Below are 22,372 nucleotides of genomic sequence, written 5' to 3'. Positions count from 1 at the left end.
TTTTGCCCCGGTAAGTTTTCTTTCGTTGTCGGGGTAGGCCTCTTTTCGGCCTCGGTCGAGATTTTTCTCCCTTAAAGTTTTGGTGCTCCAAATTCGTCATTTCGGATTTTGACTTCGCCGGCGTGATTTTTCCGCCCATGACATCGAAGCCTTCCAGCGGCTTCAAGAAGTGCACCCAGTGCGCCCGGGTAATCTCGCTCACTGATAGGCACTCTTCGTGTCTTCAGTGTCTGGGGGCCGAGCACCGTCCCCAGAACTGTAGTCTGTGTTCCCTCTTACAAAGGCGGACTCAAGTAGCGAGATTGGCCCAGTGGAACGTTTTGTTCTCGGGCTCTTCGTCGGCATCGGCACCGGGGTCATCGTGTGCATCGGCGTCATCAGCGTCCAGACCTTCTTCCTTGGCTGCCAGTGCATCGAGTGCATCGAGGCATCGGCGCCGAGACATCGGATAGCTGCATCGACGTCGGTGGTACCGGGACCTCGTCTCCTGATGTCGTCGGACGGTGAGGGCTGTCCATTCCCCTGCTGGTGGCGGTGAGCCCTCGGGTGGGTCTCCTCCTACCCTGAGGGCTCCTGCGGTACAGCCCCCCCGAGACCGACCTCCTTCGGCCTCGGCCCCGAGGAAGCGACGGCTGGATTCTACGTCCTCCTCGTCGGTGCCGGGGAGCTCCGGTGACATGCTTCGGAAGAAGTCGAAGAAGCATCGACACCGGTCCCCTCCCCGCGTCGGCACCGAGAGCTCTGGGTCGCCGAGGGAGTCGGCACCCAGCAAGCATCGGCACCGAGAGGACCGCTCACCCTCTGTTAAGGAGGTGTCGATGCGCTCCACTCTGGACAGCTCGGAACAGCCTCCACGCCCGGAACAGGTTCTGACGTCGACGCCTGCATCGACCTCCATGCCTTTCTCTGCAGCCGCTCTGAACGAGAGCCTCCGGGCCGTTCTCCCAGAGATTCTGGGAGAGCTGTTGCGCCCTACCCCTCCGGTACCGGCGGTGCTTGCGCCTCCGGTACCGTCGAGCTTGGCGCCGGCTGGCCCATCGCCCGGGGTGAGGTCCCCGACGTCCGGTGCCGACTGCGGCCACCTCCCAGGAGGACTCCCCGACTACGTCGGCGGAGGGAGCTTCGCCGATGCGGGCGAGGGAGTCTACCTCTCGACGCCCCCATCGTGGACGTGGCTCCACGGAGTCGAGCCGGGCACGGTTGCAGACGCAGGTCCGTGAACTTGTGTCTGACACCGAGGGTGAGGCCTTGTGGGAGGAAGAAGAAGACCCCAGATATTTCTCTGACGAGGAGTCTGAGGATCTTCCTTCTGATCCCACTCCCTCTCCTGAAAGACAGCTTTCTCCTCCCGAGAGTCTGTCTTTTGCTTCCTTTGTCCGGGAGATGTCTACGGCCATCCCCTTCCCGGTGGTTGTGGAGGACGAGCCCAGGGCTGAAATGTTTGAGCTCCTGGACTATCCTTCTCCACCTAAGGAAGCGTCCACTGTTCCCCTGCACCATGTCCTCAAAAAGACATTGCTGGCGAACTGGACCAAGCCTTTAACTAATCCCCACATCCCCAAGAAGATCGAGTCCCAGTACCGGATCCATGGGGACCCAGAGCTGATGCGCACTCAGTTGCCTCACGACTCTGGAGTTGTGGATCTGGCCCTAAAGAAGGCTAAGAGTTCTAGGGAGCATGCTTCGGCGCCCCCGGGCAAAGACTCTAGAACCTTAGACTCCTTTGGGAGGAAGGCCTACCATTCCTCTATGCTCGTGGCCAAAATTCAGTCTTACCAGCTCTACACGAGCATACACATGCGGAATAATGTGCGACAGTTGGCGGGCTTGGTTGATGCTCTTCCCCCTGAGCAAGCCAAGCCTTTTCAGGAGGTGGTCAGGCAGCTGAAGGCGTGCAGAAAATTCCTGGCCAGAGGAGTTTATGACACTTTTGATGTTGCGTCCAGGGCCGCTGCTCAAGGTGTGGTGATGCGCAGGCTCTCATGGCTGCGTGCCGCCGACCTGGAGAATAGAATCCAGCAGCGGATTGCGGACTCGCCTTGCCGTGCGGACAACATTTTTGGAGAAAAAGTCGAGCAGGTGGTAGAGTCTCTCCACCAGCGGGACACCGCATTCGACAAGTTCTCCCGCCGGCAGCCTTCAGCTTCTACCTCTACAGGTAGACGATTTTTCGGGGGAAGGAAGACTGTTCCCTATACTTCTGGTAAGCGTAGGTACAATCCTCCTTCCCGACAGCCTGCGGCCCAGGCTAAGCCCCAGCGCGCTCGCTCTCGTCAGCAGCGTGCGCCTCAGCAAGGCCCCGCGGCTCCCCAGCAAAAGCAAGGGGCGAGCTTTTGACTGGCTCCAGCAGAGCATAGCCGACATCCAAGTGTCAGTGTCGGGCGACCTGCCAGTCGGAGGGAGGTTGAAAGCTTTTCACCAAAGGTGGCCTCTCATAACCTCCGATCAGTGGGTTCTGCAAATAGTCCGGCAAGGATACACCCTCAATTTGGCCTCCAAACCTCCATATTGTCCACCGGGAGCTCAGTCTTACAGCTTCCAGCACAAGCAGGTACTTGCAGAGGAACTCTCCGCCCTTCTCAGCGCCAATGCGGTCGAGCCCGTGCCATCCGGGCAAGAAGGGCTGGGATTCTATTCCAGGTACTTCCTTGTGGAAAAGAAAACAGGGGGGATGCGTCCCATCCTAGACCTAAGGGCCCTGAACAAATATCTCGTAAAAGAAAAGTTCAGGATGCTTTCCCTGGGCACCCTTCTCCCCATGATTCAGCAAAACGATTGGCTATGCTCTCTGGACTTGAAGGATGCCTACACACACATCCCGATACTGCCAGCTCACAGACAGTATCTGCGATTTCAGTTGGGCACACGCCACTTCCAGCACTGTGTGCTACCCTTTGGGCTCGCCTCTGCGCCCAGGGTGTTCACAAAGTGCCTAGCTGTGGTAGCAGCGGCACTTCGCAGGCTGGGGGTGCACGTGTTCCCATATCTCGACACATCCGAGGCAGGAGCCCTGCAGTCCATGCAGATGACTATTCGCCTCCTGGAGCTACTGGGGTTTGTGATAAATTATCCAAAGTCCCATCTTCTCCCAGTGCAGAAGCTCGAATTCATAGGAGCTCTGCTGGATTCTCGGACGGCTCGCGCCTATCTCCCAGAGGCGAGGGCCAACAACTTGTTGTCCCTCGTCTCGCGGGTGCGAGCGTCCCAGCAGATCACAGCTCGGCAGATGTTGAGATTGCTGGGCCACATGGCCTCCACAGTCCATGTGACTCCCATGGCCCGTCTTCACATGAGATCTGCTCAATGGACCCTAGCCTCCCAGTGGTATCAGGCTGCTGGGGGTCTAGAAGACGTGATCCACCTGTCCACGAGTTTTCTCGAATCCCTGTATTGGTGGACAATCTGGTCCAATTTGACTCTGGGACGTCCTTTCCAAATTCCTCAGCCACAAAAAGTGCTGACAACGGATGCGTCTCTCCTGGGATGGGGAGCTCATGTCGATGGGCTTCACACCCAAGGACGCTGGTCCCTCCAGGAACGCGGTCTACAGATCAATTTCCTGGAGTTGCGAGCGATCTGGAACGCTCTGAAGGCTTTCAGAGATCGGCTGTCCCATCAAATTATCCAAATTCAGACAGACAACCAGGTTGCCATGTACTATGTCAACAAGCAGGGGGGCACCGGATCTCGCCCCCTGTGTCAGGAAGCCGTCAGCATGTGGCTCTGGGCTTGCCGTCTCGGCATGGTGCTCCAAGCCACATATCTGGCAGGCGTAAACAACAGTCTGGCCGACAGATTGAGCAGGATTATGCAACCTCACGAGTGGTCGCTCAACTCCATAGTGGTGCGCCAGATCTTCCAAGCGTGGGGCACCCCCTTGGTGGATCTCTTCGCATCTCGAGTGAACCACAAAGTCCCTCAGTTCTGTTCCAGGCTTCAGGCCCCCGGCAGACTGGCATCGGATGCCTTCCTCCTGGATTGGGGGGAAGGCCTGCTGTATGCTTATCCTCCCATTCCTCTGGTGGGGAAGACTTTGTTGAAACTCAAACAAGACCAAGGCACCATGATTCTGATTGCTCCTTTTTGGCCGCGTCAGATCTGGTTCCCTCTTCTTCTGGAGTTATCCTCCGAAGAACCGTGGAGATTGGAGTGTTTTCCGACCCTCATCACGCAGAACGAAGGGGCTCTTCTGCATCCCAGCCTCCGGTCCCTGGCTCTCACGGCCTGGATGTTGAGAGCGTAGACTTTGCCTCTTTGGGTCTGTCAGAGGGTGTCTCCCGCGTCTTGCTTGCTTCCAGGAAAGATTCCACCAAGAGGAGTTACTTCTTTCTGTGGAGGAGGTTTGCCGTCTGGTGTGACAGCAAGGCCCTAGCTCCTCGCTCTTGTCCTACACAGACCCTGCTTGAATACCTTCTGCACTTGTCTGAGTCTGGTCTCAAGACCAACTCTGTAAGAGTTCACCTTAGCGCAATCAGTGCATACCATTACCATGTGGAAGGTAAGCCGATCTCGGGACAGCCTTTAGTTGTTCGCTTCATGAGAGGTTTGCTTTTGTCAAAGCCCCCTGTCAAGCCTCCTACAGTGTCATGGGATCTCAATGTCGTTCTCACCCAGCTGATGAAACCTCCTTTTGAGCCACTGAATTCCTGCCATCTGAAGTACTTGACCTGGAAGGTCTTTTTCTTGGTGGCAGTTACTTCAGCTCGTAGGGTCAGTGAGCTTCAGGCCCTGATAGCCCAGGCCCCTTACACCAAATTTCATCATAAGAGTAGTCCTCCGCACTCACCCTAAGTTCTTGCCAAAGGTCGTGTCGGAGTTCCATCTGAACCAGTCAATTGTCTTGCCAACATTCTTTCCCCGTCCTCATTCCTGCCCTGCTGAACGTCAGCTGCACACATTGGACTGCAAGAGAGCATTGGCCTTCTACCTGGAGCGGACACAGCCCCACAGACAGTCCGCCCAATTGTTTGTTTCTTTTGATCCCAATAGGAGGGGAGTGGCTGTAGGGAAACGCACCATATCCAATTGGCTAGCAGATTGCATTTTCTTCACTTACGCCCAGGCGGGGCTGGCTCTTGAGGGTCATGTCACGGCTCATAATGTTAGAGCCATGGCTGCGTCGGTAGCCCACTTGAAGTCAGCCTCCATTGAAGAAATTTGCAAAGCTGCGACGTGGTCATCTGTCCACACATTCACATCTCATTACTGCCTGCAGCAGGATACCCGACGCGACAGTCGGTTCGGGCAGTCAGTTCTTCAGAACCTGTTTGGGCTTTAGGATCCAACTCCACCCCCCGAGGGCCCTGTTTGTTCTGTTCCAGGCTGCACTCTCAGTTAGTTGGTAAATTTTTTAGGTCAATCTCAGTTATATCCTCGCTGTTGCGAGGTCCAATTGACCATGGTTGTTGTTTTGAGTGAGCCTGGGGGCTAGGGATACCCCATCAGTGAGAACAAGCAGCCTGCTTGTCCTCGGAGAAAGCGAATGCTACATACCTGTAGAAGGTATTCTCCGAGGACAGCAGGCTGATTGTTCTCACAAACCCGCCCGCCTCCCCTTTGGAGTTGTGTCTTCCCTTGAAGTATATTGTCTTGCTACATACTGGACTGGCCGGCTCGAGCCGGTTTCGGGCGGGAAGACGGCCGCGCATGCGCGGTGCGCGCGGGCGCGCGAGAGCTAGCAAAGGACTTTGCTAGGAAGATTCCGATTGGAGGGGCTGCCGAGGACGTCACCCATCAGTGAGAACAATCAGCCTGCTGTCCTCGGAGAATACCTTCTACAGGTATGTAGCATTCGCTTTATGCTTCCTAGTTTATTATTTCTCTGTAAAGTAGACATAAACATTGGATATTCTTGCATTTTTATCTCTGCAAGATTACATAATCTCTTTTGATATTCTTCCTGCCAATATGTTTTCATTAATTGCAAATGTTTCTGCTTGCAGGATGATTTTCTTTTAATACATTATGATAAAGGACCTTGCCGTAATAAATTAGGTCACTCCAGGGCATCTGTCATCTGGCACAGGACACAGGTAAGGTCTATGGTTTGTCTCTCTACACCATTATGATCTAGTACCTTGGAATGTTCCCATCAGTAAAGGATAATTTAGAGTTGAAATAAGATCTTGTAGCATAGATTTTTACAGTTGAACGTCCTTTCAGCTAATCAATCCAAGAGATATTATACTAATGTATCATAATGTAAATAATAGTGTTTTTGGCACATATGAGGACTGCAGTTTGTAACTCTTATGGATTTTGCAAACAAGAGCACATGGGGGTTCATTGCTGTAATAAGCAATTGTGTTCTCTTTCTACTGATTCAGCTTGTGGGATGTCAGTTTAGATATGAGATACTTAGTAGTTCACAAAACATAATAAAATGGTTAAAGGGACAGTTAAACCGTTAACCATTAAATGGTTAAAGGGATACATGGACATCACATGCTTAATAGTTTGAAATAAGGGTAAAAGAAAAGTCAAGAAGTAAAATTAGTCATACATTTAAAAATGGCCAACTTTCACCACCTTTCATTTCTTGCTGGGTAACATAAAGGGGTGAATTCTATATATGGTGCCGCAAAAAATTGCTGTTCTGTAAACCGTGCTTAAAGCTGGACGTGCGGTTTATAGAATAGTGCTTACACCCGGGAATCGCACCTAACTTTAGGTGCGGCCATTTGCACCAACTGAAATGTGGTGCAAATCTTTGTGCCTAAATTAGGCGCATTTCTCCCTTATTCTATACTAATGCACATTAATTTTAGGAATGCCACCCATGACCCTCCCATTTCCGTGCCCCCTTTTTTGAACTTGCACGTGACATTTAGACACTGATCACGTGCCTAAATTTACATGCATATATTCCAATTAAATCTAATTAGTGACAATTTATTGTTAAGTCAATTATTGGTGAAAATTAGCTCATTCAATTAAATTGGGCACACAATTTTTTGGTGTCAAATTTGTTAATGAAGACAGAATGGAAAAGGCAGTTTAAAAGGATGAAGCGAGAGAACCTCATTTGGCATTAAGAATACAAGAGCGAGATGTGTAACAAAAGAAAAGAAAGGAAAGCAGTGATAAAGGAGGAGGAGAGACAAACCAAGTTGGAAAACTGCACATTGACTACATAATAGAACGTCCAAACCCTCAAATTGTTTTAATTAAAGAAGGGCAGTTAATATCACACTTTTAAAAAATTGCTTTCTGCTTATTAGGACAGACTGAAAGTATACCATACATACTTGACTATAAGCCAAGAGTTTTAGGACCAGTAGTCACTGACCTCCTCCCACCACCAAAAAGTGTGAATAAAAATAGTACTCACCAGCCTCTATGATGGCCTCAGATGTTATAGCCAGGTCCATTAGAGCAGCATGCAGGTTCTTAGAGTAGTGTAGTGGTGGGAGCACTGCACTGTAGACAGGTGGACCTAGAGCCCTACCTGTTACGTTTATGGTGGAAACTGCAAGCCCTCCAAAACTCACCATAAATCCACTGTACCCACATATAGGTGCCCCCTTCACCCATAAGGGCTATTGTAGTGGTGTACAGTTGGGGGTAGTGGGTTTTGGTGGGTTTAGGAGGGCTCAGCAAACAAGATAAGGGAACAGCGGTGAGATAAGTAGCTGGGTGTATTTATATGAAGTCTACAGCAGTGGCCCTTAGGGTGCCCCATTGCTCTCGTAGGATGACTGGGAGACCAGTCTACTAAAAATGCTGGCCCCTCCTACATCCCAGTGGCTTGATTTTGCGCATTTTTAACTTCTGCATCTTTTTTGTTTGTTTTTTTTCAAAAATGGCCTAAACAAATAACTCACAAAGCACAAAATCTTGTTCAAAATGGTATTTTCGGGGGGGTGGGGGGGAAGATGTCTTTTTTTTTTTTTTTTTTTTAATAGGTATATATCCTATTTGGATTTGGAACGTTTAGTGAAAAACATCCAAAGTCCGACGTAGTCTATCGAAAATGCCCCTTCATGTGTACTCCAAAAGCTGTAAAACCAGTGCCCAGTAGAGTTGGACCATAGGACTGTCTTATCATATATGTACAGTGGGGGAAATAAGTATTTGATCCCTTGCTGATTTTGTAAGTTTGCCCACTGACAAAGACATGAGCAGCCCATAATTGAAGGGTAGGTTATTGGTAACAGTGAGAGATAGCACATCACAAATTAAATCCGGAAAATCACATTGTGGAAAGTATATGAATTTATTTGCATTCTGCAGAGGGAAATAAGTATTTAATCCCTCTGGCAAACAAGACCTAATACTTGGTGGCAAAACCCTTGTTGGCAAGCACAGCGGTCAGACGTCTTCTGTAGTTGATGATGAGGTTTGCACACATGTCAGGAGGAATTTTGGTCCACTCCTCTTTGCAGATCATCTCTAAATCATTAAGAGTTCTGGGCTGTCGCTTGGCAACTCGCAGCTTCAGCTCCCTCCATAAGTTTTCAATGGGATTAAGGTCTGGTGACTGGCTAGGCCACTCCATGACCCTAATGTGCTTCTTCCTGAGCCACTCCTTTGTTGCCTTGGCTGTATGTTTTGGGTCATTGTCGTGCTGGAAGACCCAGCCACGACCCATTTTTAAGGCCCTGGCGGAGGGAAGGAGGTTGTCACTCAGAATTGTACGGTACATGGCCCCATCCATTCTCCCATTGATGCGGTGAAGTAGTCCTGTGCCCTTAGCAGAGAAACACCCCCAAAACATAACATTTCCACCTCCATGCTTGACAGTGGGGACGGTGTTCTTTGGGTCATAGGCAGCATTTCTCTTCCTCCAAACACGGCGAGTTGAGTTCATGCCAAAGAGCTCAAATTTTGTCTCATCTGACCACAGCACCTTCTCCCAATCACTCTCGGCATCATCCAGGTGTTCACTGGCAAACTTCAGACGGGCCGTCACATGTGCCTTCCGGAGCAGGGGGACCTTGCGGGCACTGCAGGATTGCAATCCGTTATGTCGTAATGTGTTACCAATGGTTTTCGTGGTGACAGTGGTCCCAGCTGCCTTGAGATCATTGACAAGTTCCCCCCTTGTAGTTGTAGGCTGATTTCTAACCTTCCTCATGATCAAGGATACCCCACGAGGTGAGATTTTGCGTGGAGCCCCAGATCTTTGTCGATTGACAGTCATTTTGTACTTCTTCCATTTTCTTACTATGGCACCAACAGTTGTCTCCTTCTCGCCCAGCGTCTTACTGATGGTTTTGTAGCCCATTCCAGCCTTGTGCAGGTGTATGATCTTGTCCCTGACATCCTTAGACAGCTCCTTGCTCTTGGCCATTTTGTAGAGGTTAGAGTCTGACTGATTCACTGAGTCTGTGGACAGGTGTCTTTCATACAGGTGACCATTGCCGACAGCTGTCTGTCATGCAGGTAACGAGTTGATTTGGAGCATCTACCTGGTCTGTAGGGGCCAGATCTCTTACTGGTTGGTGGGGGATCAAATACTTATTTCCCTCTGCAGAATGCAAATAAATTCATATACTTTCCACAATGTGATTTTCCGGATTTAATTTGTGATGTGCTATCTCTCACTGTTACTAATAACCTACCCTTCAATTATGGGCTGCTCATGTCTTTGTCAGTGGGCAAACTTACAAAATCAGCAAGGGATCAAATACTTATTTCCCCCACTGTATCACCAGGCTTATTTTCGAAAGAGAAGGACGCCCATCTTCCGACACAAATCGGAAGACGGGCGTCCTTCTCACAGGGTCGCCCAAATCGGTATAGTCGAAAGCCGATTTTGGGTGTCCCCAACTGCTTTCCGTTGCGGGGGCGTGTCGGAGGCGTAGCGAAGGCGGGACTTGGGCGTACCTAACATATGAGCGTCCTCGACCCATAATGGGAAAAAAAGGGCGTCCCTGACGAGCATTTGGACGACTTTACCTGGTTCTGTTTTTCTTCTGACCAAGGCACAAAAAGGTGCCCGAACTGACGAGATGACCTCCCCTTACTCCCGCAGTGATCACTAACCCCCTCCCACCCTCAAAAAACATCTTTAAACATATTTTCTGCCAGCCTCTATGGCATCCTCAAATGTCATACTCAGGTCCATCACAGCAGTATGCAGGTCCCTGGAGCAGTTTTAGTGGGTGTAGTGCACTTCAAGCAGACAGACCCAGGCCCATCCCCCCCTACCTGTTACGTTTGTGGTGGTAAATGTGAGCCCTCCAAAACCCACCACAAACCCACTGTACCCACATGTAGGTGTCCCCTTCGCCCGTAAGGCTATGGTAGTGGTGTACAGTTGTGGGTAGTGGGTTTTGGGGGGGCTCAGCACCCAAGGTAAGGGAGCTATGTACCTGGGAGCTTTTTCTGAAGTCCAATGCAGTTCTCCCTAGGGTGCCCGGTTGGTGTCCTGGCATGTCAGGGAGACCAGTGCACTACGAATGCTGGCTCCTCCCACGACCAAAGGGCTTGCATTTGGTCATTTCTGAGATGGGTGTCCTTGATTTCCATTATCGCTGAAAATCAGAAAAGACCAAGTCTAGGGACGACCTAAATTTCAAGATTTGGGTGTGCCCGACCGTATTATTGAAATGAAAGATGGGCGTCTATCTTGTTTCGATAATACGGGTTTCCCCGCCCCTCCATCGGGACGTTTTGCAACGATGTCCTCAACCAAACTTGAAACCACACAAAATCTCCCCAATAAAATGCTCTTTGGTAAACGCAACCAAATAAACTACAAAACCAAAGATATGAACTAAATGTCTGCAAATAGCAATACCTTTAATTTTTCTCCTTACACATTGTTTTATTATACATATTCATGATGTGATATATTCTTATACTTATATAAGGGAACCCTCGGAAGATACCACTTATAAAGACAATATCATTGATTATTTTGCCTAGTGGCATAGCATCTCTTCATTGGGCTATCCCTTAATTCATTTTTTATAAGTGCTTATTGCAAACACGTAAGAGTGCTCAAACTACATGTGCTCCAGATAATAATAAACTTATCTTGTCTTTAAGCCGTGTCCGTGTCTCTTAATGCTGAAATCCACTTGGGCTTAACCTGATTGCGCCCGACACCGCGGGTTTCAGTGCTTTCGTCAGGGACTCGGGTTACTTGCCCTCAACAGGTACACAATGACCTGTAAGCATTGGCAGCACAAGCATTCAGCGCCGATGTCTCAGCTTACAGGTCATTGTGTACCTGTTGAGGGCAATTAACCCGAGTCCCTGACGAAAGCACTGAAACCCGCGGTGTCGGGCGCAATCAGGGGAAGCCCAAGTGGATTTCAGCATTAAGAGACACGGACACGGCTTAAAGACAAGATAAGTTTATTATTATTTGGAGCACATGTAGTTTGAGCACTCTTACGTGTTTGCAATAAGCACTTATAAAAAATGAATTAAGGGATAGCCCAATGAAGAGATGCTATGCCACTAGGCAAAATAATCAATGATATTGTCTTTATAAGTGGTATCTTCCGAGGGTTCCCTTATATAAGTATAAGAATATATCACATCATGAATATGAATAATAAAACAATGTGTAAGGAGAAAAATTAAAGGTATTACTCAACCAAACTTGGGCATCTCTTTCAATTATGCCCCTCATTGTCTACTTGATACTTGCCCTACTTTCTCCTCAAGTCAGTTCCTGATTTATTCTTACATCATTTGCACTTAAATCTTACTTTGATGTTTTCTCAAGGTTTCCTTCCCTCTGACAATATTATTTTGACTCCTATACCTAAAATACCCAAACTAGCCTAAGTTTAGTTTCCAGCTATAGACCAGTAGCCTCAATTCCTCTTCTTGTTAAAGTAATGGGAGGACTTGTCATGCACCAACTTACGGAGCATCTCCAGCTTCATGCCATTTTACACAGTTCACAATCTTGTTTAGACCCTCTTACAGAACAGAAACTGTGCATACCACCCTCTTTTGCTAACTTTAGGAGAGAATTAAGTTTTGGCAACAAAAGATACTTCAACAAGTACATAAGTAATGCCACACTGGGAAAAGACCAAGGGTCCATCGAGCCCAGCATCCTGTCCATGTCAGCGGCCAATCCAGGCCAAGGGCACCTGGCAAGCTTCCCAAACGTACAAACATTCTATACATGTTATTCCTGGAATTGTGGATTTTTCCCCAGTCCATTTAGTAGCGGTTTATGGACTTGTCCTTTAGGAAACCGTCCAACCCCTTTTTAAACTCTGCTAAGCTAACCGCTTTCACCACTTTCGCCGACAACGAATTCCAGAGTTTAATTATACGTTGGGTGAAGAAAATTTTCCTACGATTAGTTTTAAATTTACTACACTGTAGTTTCATCACATGCCCCCTAGTCCTAGTATTTTTGGAACGCGTGAACAGACACTTCACATCCACCTGTTCCACTCCACTCATTATTTTATATACCTCTATCATGTCTCCCCTCAGCTGTCTCTTCTCCAAGCTGAATAGCCCTAGCCTCCTTAATCTTTCTTCATAGGGAAGTCGTCCCATCCCCGCTTTCATTTTAGTCGCCCTTCGCTGCACCTTTTCCAATTCTACTATATCTTTCTTGAGATGCGGCGACCAGAATTGAACACAATACTCAAGGTGCGGTCGCACCATGGAGCGATACAACGGCATTATAACATCCTCACACCTGTTTTCCATACCTTTCCTGATAATACCCAACATTCTATTCGCTTTCCTAGTCGCAGCAGCACACTGAGCAGAAGGTTTCAGCGTATTATCGACGACGACACCCAGATCCCTTTCTTGGTCCGTAACTCCTAACGTGGAACCTTGCATGACATAGCTATAATTCGGGTTCTGTTTTCCCACATGCATCACCTTGCACTTGCTCACATTAAACGTCATCTGCCATTTAGCCGCCCAGTCTCCCAGTCTCGTAAGGTCCTCTTGTAATTTTTCACAATCCTGTCGCGATTTAACAACTTTGAATAACTTTGTGTCATCAGCAAATTTAATTACCTCGCTAGTTACTCCCATCTCTAAATCATTTATAAATATATTAAAAAGCAGCGGTCCTAGCACAGACCCCTGAGGAACCCCACTAACTACCCTTCTCCATTGTGATTACTGACCATTTAACCCCACTCTGTTTCCTATCCTTCAACCAGTTTTTAATCCACAATAGGACATTTTAGTCCTATAGTTTTTAATCCATAATAGGACAATTTGATCTATCTAGTGCCTTTGATACTGTTGATCATAATATTCTTTTAAATATTCTTGACTGTTACAGTATCTGTGGAGTAGTCCTGAAATGTTTTTCTGGCTTCTTAAGATCTAGGTCGTATCAAGTCAAAAAATCAGGTATACTTTCTTCCACTTGGTCTCTTGGCTGTGGGATTCCTTAGGTTCCTCTCTTTCCCCCATCTTGTTTAACATTATGATGAAACCTCTTGGTCACCTTTTAGAAAAACGTGGTCTTTTGACATACACATATTCTGATAATGTTGTCATTTATATCCCATTCTCTAAGGAATTACTTGACATAACTCACATGATTAGGGATAAAACTTATGGAATCATGGGCTTCTAATTTCAAACTAAAACTTAATATGGATAAAACTAAGTTTCTAATTATAACTAAGCCTCACCATCCTATGAATCTTAGTAACTTTACTATTAAGAACAAACCCTATTCCTTTGAGACATCAATGAAAATCTTGAGAGTCACAATAGATAGTTTCCTCACCCCTGAAAACTAAGTCGCTAAATTGACCTCGAGTGTATTTCACTCACTTTGGAAGCTAAAGAGATTGAGGCCATTTTTCTCTAAATCTGTCTTTTGTGCTTTGTTTCAATCCCTTGCCCTCACCAAATTCAACTATTGCAATTCCATCTATGCTGGACTTAAAGGTGGTTTTCTCAAAAAAATTACAAACAGCTCAAAATACTGCTGCTCATGTAAAGTAGAGTAGAATGAAAGCTACTAAGTAGTAAATTTAAATCAAATTAAAGAAAATATTTCTTCATGCAGCATGTAAACTCTGGAATTTGTTGCCATAGAATGTGATAAAAGCAGTTAGCTTAGCAGGGTTTTAAAAAGTGTTCATAATTTCCTAAAAGAAAAGTCCATAAGCCATTATTAAGATGAACTTGGGGAAAATCTACTACTTTTTTTTTTCCTAGGATAAACAGCAAAAAATCTGTTTTACTCTTTTATTGAAAGTACTTGTGACCTGGATTGGCCACTATTGGAAACAGGATACTGGGCTTAATTGACCTTTGGTCTGTCCCACTGTGGCAAGGCTTATCCTATATAATAATTCTCACCACCAATGTTCTGAAGTAGCTGTCTGTGTCCGTGGCTCCTGGAGTTGCTGAGCTAGGCTCCATAGCTAGGCTGACGTCACTCACAGCTGATTCCCAAGCAGGCGGAGGAGGAGTAGGGAAACACGTGGAGCAACTTGCTCTGCGTGTTTCCCTACTCCTCCCCCTGCCTGGGAATCAGCTGTGAGTGCGCCGCTCAAACACCCCCTCGGTGCATCACCCAAGCCCCCCCCCCCCCGGCACATCAAACACCCCCCCCCCCCCCCCCCCCCCCCCCGAAACACATCAACACCCCCCCCCAAAGCACATCAACCCCCCCCCCCCCCAAGCACATCAACCCCCTCGCCACCCGTAGCTGCCACTGGTAACGCTGTCCAGCCGCTGCTGCTTCTATATACATTATAGGAGTGGCCTAGTGGTTAGGGTGGTGAACTTTGGTCCTGAGGAACTGAGTTTGATTCCCACTTCAGGCACAGGCAGCTCCTTGTGACTCTGGGCAAGTCACTTAACCCTCCATTGCCCCATGTAAGCCGCATTGAGCCTGCCATGAGTGGGAAAGCGCGGTGTACAAATGTAACAAAAAAACAAACAAACATTTAAATGCACGTGTTCTAAGTGCAATAATTTCAACTTGGAAGTCGATGGATCAGTTGGTCGTGTCATTTACTGTGTTGCTATAGTATACAATACTGATGAGACATCTTGAATGTAATTAAAGGACAAATATACTCGCAAAGTAAACTGGTCACTATATTGTGTCACAAAGAATATATTGAGGTATATTGCAAAACCCTTGTAATGTGCTACAGTGTTAAAAACATTAGTAGCTGTGCTATAGTCCAGTTGGCAGACTGTTGGTATGGAACATCTAATGGGCTAATACTCAGCCAGCACGGTTTCCTTATTAAGGGCCCTTTTACCAAATTGAAGTAAAAAGTGGCCTTAGTGCATCCTTACACAGGTCATTCCTGCGTGATTTGCCACAGAGATAAAATGGCCGATTTTCTAATTTTTCATATTAATGGCCTTGCACTAATTATCCCATTAGCGCCTGAGCCCCTACCACCATTATTGTGGTGGATCTAAGCACCGTGACAGCCAGTATGTCTTCGCAGTTGGCATTTTTTTCAAAAGTATTTGGGGAGACCCAAAGCCAGCCATAAAGGCTGTTGCATAGAGCAATGCATAGTTAAAGCATCTGAAAGTGTGATTGAAGATGCTTATAAAGATACAAGGACATATCAATTGAATTGTTGAAATGTTTTAAGTTATATTATGACACTTGCCACAGTTCACATAAAGGTAGCACTATTGATTTAAAACAATGTTTTAACTATTACATATTGGTTGGTGCACATGGAAACCTTATGAAAGAGAATACCAAGCGAAGTCATCCTTAAAAATAGTATTCTTTCAGAGGATGTTGTTTGGATCAATAAATAAATTGAGGGCTTCCTTCATATATCTAAAAAATTAAAATTTACAAATTACATTCCGTTAATCATATCATAAGTATGACATGAATACAAAGCTTTAAAAGGTATTTTAATGTAGTATATATTTGTTGAAGTTTTCTTAAAAGTAAATGTGTAAATTTTGTCTATACACTGTTTTCACAGGTGGTGGGGATCTTCGCGGGATTTGGCTTGCTGCTGTTAGTGGCATCACCCTTTCTTTTGCTTGCTACCCCATTTGTTCTATGTTGCAAATGCAAATGCAGTAAAGGAGATGATGATCCTCTGCCTACCTAGACCAAGAGAAGACGTGGCTCATCATAACTACTTCCTCTTTCTTTTGAAAGTTCATTTTTTTCTCTCGCACCTACATTGTTGTAGCCTAACCTGCATCATCCTGCTTTTCAGTGACAGTCGTGCCATGATTCTGGAAGCTGCCATTCAGATAGTTGTTGTGATCTTTAAGTGGTCAACAGGCTAGTGAGTAAAATGAAGCAGGTGTTAAGATATCATCATGGAGTAAAATGGACTTCAGAAAATGAAAAGTGATAGATCGACATGAGACAAGTGTTTTGTTTTGGGATTTTTTGACCATTGATGCTGAAGAAAGTTTGTACTGCCACAGACTTGCTAATTGTACTGCTAGTTTACAGAGTAACTTACAAATGCAAACTTATGGCATTTTCATGTAATTTTTTTTGTCACAGTTCATGCAAGATGGAATTAAAAGCAGCCTTTATTTTCACTGAGACAGATTCAATTTTTCTGATTTGTTTTAGTGAGGCCATGTAAGCTTAATTATGTTTTAGCAATTTCTTAATTGTGGTAACTTTTATGAGGCATTTTTCCAAGGAAAAAGTACATTAGCAAAATATATATTAGGCTTTTTTTTGTATTGAGAGGGCAGCTGAAATTGCTTCTTTATATGTTAGTCTTTTCATGCTTTTATTTTTAAAAAATCAGAAACCTCCAAGAGAAACTCAGCAAAGTTAATAACAAACAAAAAAGTTTGTTGCTTTTATTTTAAAACAAATACCTATTTTTAACACATTTTCAAAATTGTTCCAGTTTGAATGATGCAGGGGAGCTGATCTCTTTTTGCTGGTCATTTTCTAAAATATAGACGTCTGCTCCTTCAAGATCAGCTATAGGGCTATATACTGTGAACTGAGATGCAGCTCTCAGTCTCTTTTGTATACATATTGACATACAGTATAAGCCAAATGTGTACATAGTTGTCTGAGACATTTATGTGTTTTGAAATTTCAAGACACTTGTAACAATATAATTCTTTAAACTGCAATGACAAGTGTAATAATTATTGCTGTGAATTAATGTAGGGTAAGGATTGTGAAAAAGAATAGCTACTTATACAGTAAATTGAAAATTCTGATATTCCTGAGAGGCAGGTCTAGGTGTGAGATTATCGTGTTGGTCCTATCTTATGCTCTTGATAGTTAAGCATTTCCTTTAATTGGTTCCATTACATGGCTTTCTATTTGTTAGCATTTTGCTTAACATATAGTGTATAATAGGACTCCTATTCTTTGATGCTTATTTTCCAGCTGTTTAGGAGTTCTAGGGGTATAAAAAAATAATCTGCTTATCAAAGCTTTCATTCCACAATACAATAATTTGATCTACTGCCTCTTTTGAGCACTAGTTGAGGTGGTTTACATACAATTGTACAGGTACTTGCACTGTCCCTAATGGGCTCACAATCTACTTGGGGCAATGGAGGGATAAGTGACTTGTCCAGGGTCACACAGAACTGCAGAGGAAATTGAATCTGGTTCCCCAGGATCTCAACCCAGTGCTGACCATTAGGAAGCAGTGGGAATCGAACCCGGTTACCCAGGTCTGCAACCTGTTTCACTATCCATTAGGCCAGTCCTCCACTCAAGATGCAGGACAAGCTAGGAAGAAGTGAGAGAATACGGAGCAAGTGGGATTTTTATATTGTTTACCCAATAAACACTTATTTTAATTTGCATTGGGATATTAGTTTAAAAAAAGAAAACAGGAGCCCTTTGTATAACATTGGTTAAAGCCATGGCAACAGAATATATATACAGCAGTGTGTATCCCCCCAAATCACCAAACAATTTTTAATTCTGGGAGGGAACTACAAATGCTGTAAGCAAAATGCTATTCAAAAGGACCAAGGCACAACGTGCTTACACTGAAATATTGTAATGGTTATATTGTAATTTTGAAGTCATGACACTTGTTGACTTTATTGCAAATTTAGGTCATTTGTTGCTTGTTCTGAAAATAAATGTTTAGTATGTTTTGTAATGAAAACTGCTTAGCCTGTTGAAAATCAAGCATTCTATCTAATTCAAGTATAAAATGTTGGGGGAGGGAGGAAGAGTTGCCTTTTTAAGAAGGTTTAAAAAAAATAAAAACAGTGAAATGACACAGTAATTCTTCCAGGGCATTTAAGAACTTGATGCTGAATGAAAGCATAAATTTGCATGACCACAAATTGTTTCACAGAAAAGTAGTCTAATTTGTAACAGCATCTTTAACATTTGAAAAAAACAAATGAAGTTGTTGTGTTGTGATTGCACCTGGGAGAAGTTCATGCACTGCTTACACTGGCACATGTGGTTTACCAAATTCAGTTGATGGGTTGTATTGTAATTGGTAATGTGCCTTTTTCAGTAATGGCAGAATTTTTGACAGTACACTTGGCATCTCTTCTATTGGATATTGGTGTGCCATCAGTAAATGTGTGTGTTCTATGTCATTTCTGTTGACTGTGTCAGATGCCACTTTATATAATTTGGGATAGGGCAATGATTAGGTAACTGCAGGCTAACCAGCATAGTTGAAACATAATGGTTCTTTGCCTATTTAAAGAGTATATTATTGTGAGTGCAATTTCACTGAGGAGTTTTTTTTACCAAGCTGCGGTACAAAGGACCCTGCGGTAGCAGAGGCAGCCATTTTTGCCGCACGCCAGGGCCCTTGTTACCACAGTGGTTAAAAAAGGCTGAAAATCAACATGGCCATGTTGAGGGGAAGCACTTACCGCCACCCATTCAGGTAGCGGTAAGGGCTCTTGCAGGTAACCCAGTAGTAACCATTATCACTGGGATAGCACCACACTAATAATTCCGGGAAAAAATTTTGTAGCTCCGGAAATGTCATGCGCTTGAGGCAGAACTGCTGTAGGTGGCCGCATTGGGCTGGCAGTACTTCTGGATTGCCACGCGGCAAACCTTTAGTAAAAGGACCCTGAATCACTGTACTGTCAAGAGCAGAAACCATACTTTTCAAATGAAAAAGAATCAAAGTAGTTTCGTAACAGGCCACCATAGATAAGGCACTATTTTATAAAAACAAGTATCCCCTAATTTTCTTTATAAAATACTAACATAAATTGATTAATGTATATCTACATTGCAGATGTGGACATTTACACCAGCCTTAGAGTTGATGTAAATGTCTGCACATACTTGTGTGCACCTGCTCGTTCTCCCCTAACATGCATACCCACTAGCATAGCATGCACCTTGATGCCAAAGCATGCAGGTTTATGTAGTCTGTATTCTGTAAGTGGTCATTTATGTACACAAGTCACGCAAGAATCTTTATCACCTACAAGTCCATTCCTAGGATCCTGTTTGCTAAGGTGTGCTAGCAATTTTAGCACGGGCGCTAACGCTAGAGACACCCATAAGAACATATGGATGTCTCTAACATTAACATGTGCTAATTTGTACCATGCGCTAAAAACGCTAGTGTGCCTACAGTGTGGCTTCGTAAACACAGCCCGTAGTTTCTTTAAATTTTATTTTCATAAATGGGATGCAAAAGGACAATTGGAAAAATGTGGCTGGTACCCAAACATCCCATGAACAGAGAGGCAACAAGAACATTAACATGCCCCAAAATAAAAATATGCATGACTGTTAAATGGCAGATTGCAAGATGGCTTCCTTCATACTTGAGTGCATTACATAACTTAAATTGAATTTAAGGTAGTACTGCTGAGAATCTATAATGTTAGAACCTTGAAGAAAAACAGGATCAAGTCTTAATTTTGTTAGTTTATCCCATGGCAGTACTGGTTTGAAAAGCAGGCCTCATGGTTTTAATGGTATTTTCAGCTCTTTTCTGATGGTGCCTGCAGTCTAATGGCCATGAGTATCATTTGTTCATTTTTATTAGAATGTAATTTTAAAAGCTTAATAAAAAAAACTGAAACAGTCGAAAGCAGACATTCTGTTTTCAAGGATGATTAGAAAAGCAGCCACTACTGTTTGTTCTGACCTGTAGCGTTTATGGAAAACGCTGCTGCTTCGAAGTGAAACACCTCCCTTGATCAAAGTATGTGATCAGGTGGTGAGGGCTTTTTGGTTTGTTTTTGTACCATTTTTGTAGTCAAAGGCCATAAGGTTTGCAAACAGAATTTGTATTCAAATATGCTATTGCTTAATTCAATTAAACCCTCAATTCACAGAATAAAGTCAGTAGAATAATTTGAGAAAAGCATTTCAGAAATTATGATCGAGGTGATTTGCAGAGAATAATATACATTTTGTATCAGCATGCATCCATTGTTTTTAAGCTTTGTACTGTGACTGAAAATTTTGTTATAAGCCATTCTATGCAGTTTGTAGCATAGCATTTCTCTAAAAGCAGCATATAATTAACTATAAACTTGAGACTAGTTACACGCCTACTTGTGACCTAGCCACTGTTGGAAACAGGATACAGGGCTAGATGGACCATTGGTCTGACACAGTATTGCTACTCTTATGTTCTAATAAATCGGACAAGCAATTGTGTAGAATTTATAGTACATTTTATAGAATTATGGTTTTCATTCTTAAGGTGATTTGATTTTCATACTATTTTGTGCAGGTTAGAAAACTTTTATCAGTTTGCTTAAGATCAGGGACAGGCAAATGTTTTGGTCCTAAGGAGCATTAGTGGTGGTCTGGTGAAAAGGAAAACTTGAGTAAGTCTGCATACTTAGGAAAATTCCTAAAACTTACATCATCCAAGAATGTGGAGGCAGATTTTAGAAAGGACATTCAAGTCAGTATGTCGCATATAGACATCCTTTTCTTTAGAACAGGATCTGCCAACATACAGCCTGTTCTAAACTACATAAGAAATGACCGTGAACATGAAAATCCATTTTGCAAACTGAAATGTTCAAACTATGAACAGGGCAAAATAAGGGACGTGGACATTTTTGTGGCAGCATAGGAATGTCCATATTCTAAAATGACCATACAGACATCAATGTTAAGGAGTAACCAGTTCAAATTCCTCTGCAGCTCTTTGTAATTTTCTTTTTCATTGTGAGCCCTCAAGTGACAGAAAAAATACCAACTGTGACTTTCCTTAACCCTTCAGTGGAGAACTGCTTGATCCGAGCACCTTTCTGTAACCTGGATGTGCCAAATACAGGTCTAAATAAGGACACCTGTCTTTTTGGACATAAACGGCTCGGCCCCTTCTGATATCAGAAATGAGTGTCCATCTTTTGACTCCTCCGTGGTCCCACCCAAAACATTCCCAGGTTACATCCCTTTGCCATATAGACGCGTACAGCGCTGCGTAACCCTGGTAGCGCTTTAGAAATGTTTAGTAGTAGTACTGCAGTTTTAGATGTCCATATCTTTGTTGTTTAAAAATCAAAGATTTGGACATCTGTGCAATATGGATATCTTAAGTGCTGGTTTTCAGAAGTCTAAACCATGCATAGAGCTTCTAAAATAAGGGCCATTGTGAATCTTTATGTATCTTCTTTTTTATCATAAATACTATTAGATTGCAGTTGGGTAACTATTTACTAAAGTGCAGGTAAGGTTTTGCAGTTACTGGGTGGCAATTACCATGTGGTAACTGCAGAGTTTCTTCAGTAACTGTTGGTGATGATCCCAGCATTTTCCCATTCAGTTAATACAGAGAAGACACAATGCTGCATTAACAAGCAGTAACTTAACAGTGCATTACAGAGTCCCTGTCCATTCCATACCCCCTTCAGCTAAGTTAACATGCATAGTCATTTTTGGTGCATTGACAACTAAAGCAATTTAACGGGGAGTTATCAATGTGGGCTACTGTTAAGTTGGGTTATTTTAGCACAGAGTCTCATTCCATAAAATGGGACCTTGTGCTAAAATAACCCAACTTACCAAAACAGTAGCCCGTGTTAATAATCCCCCCCCCCCCTTTTATTAAATAGACCCCTTGATGTTTTTCATGAAAGGTGTAAATTTGTCATAATCCATACCGGTTTGTGTATGTCATGTTTACACCAAAATTAAAGCAAAAAATACATTTGAGTATTGGAGAAAAATTTAAAGATTCCTTCATTCTAATCATGGTCTTTAATTATTGGAATGTTCAAACCCTAACAGACACAAAAATGGTACTCTATATTGTATTTGTACTATATAAAATGTAGCAAGATTTTGTTGTACAAATTAACTATCCTGCATGCAAGAAAATTAAAATGTCAGTTTTACACACAAAAAAAATACAAACTATTGCATCTATAAACGTTTGTGTATCTTCAGTTCACCCAAGCATCTTATGACCCTTATTGTCTGCTCAGATATTTTTACACTGACTTCCTTTAGCTACCATCACCAAGCAATTCTAATTCCTGTCAACAGAAAGGAGAA

At 44.2% G+C, this 22,372-nt stretch overlaps 1 protein-coding gene across 2 annotated transcripts in view; it reads left to right on the top strand.

Annotated features, from left to right (window-relative positions):
- Window positions 1–16,671, top strand: part of RNF144A (ring finger protein 144A) — a 130,340-nt gene extending 113,669 nt beyond the window's left edge. For both annotated transcript variants that reach the window (XM_030198903.1, XM_030198902.1), the window contains exons 7-8: window positions 5,943–6,032; window positions 15,885–16,671. In XM_030198903.1, the coding sequence (XP_030054763.1) occupies window positions 5,943–6,032; window positions 15,885–16,016 (222 nt within the window). In that variant the 3' untranslated portion in view covers window positions 16,017–16,671. The remainder of the gene's footprint in view (window positions 1–5,942; window positions 6,033–15,884) is intronic.
- The last annotated feature ends 5,701 nt before the right edge of the window (window positions 16,672–22,372 follow it).

The sequence above is a fragment of the Microcaecilia unicolor genome, chromosome 3 (genome assembly GCF_901765095.1).
Source record: "Microcaecilia unicolor chromosome 3, aMicUni1.1, whole genome shotgun sequence".
Taxonomy (NCBI): Eukaryota; Metazoa; Chordata; class Amphibia; order Gymnophiona; family Siphonopidae; genus Microcaecilia; species Microcaecilia unicolor.
Note: the sequence above shows the minus strand (reverse complement) of the source record. Positions and strands in the feature narration are given on the sequence as shown.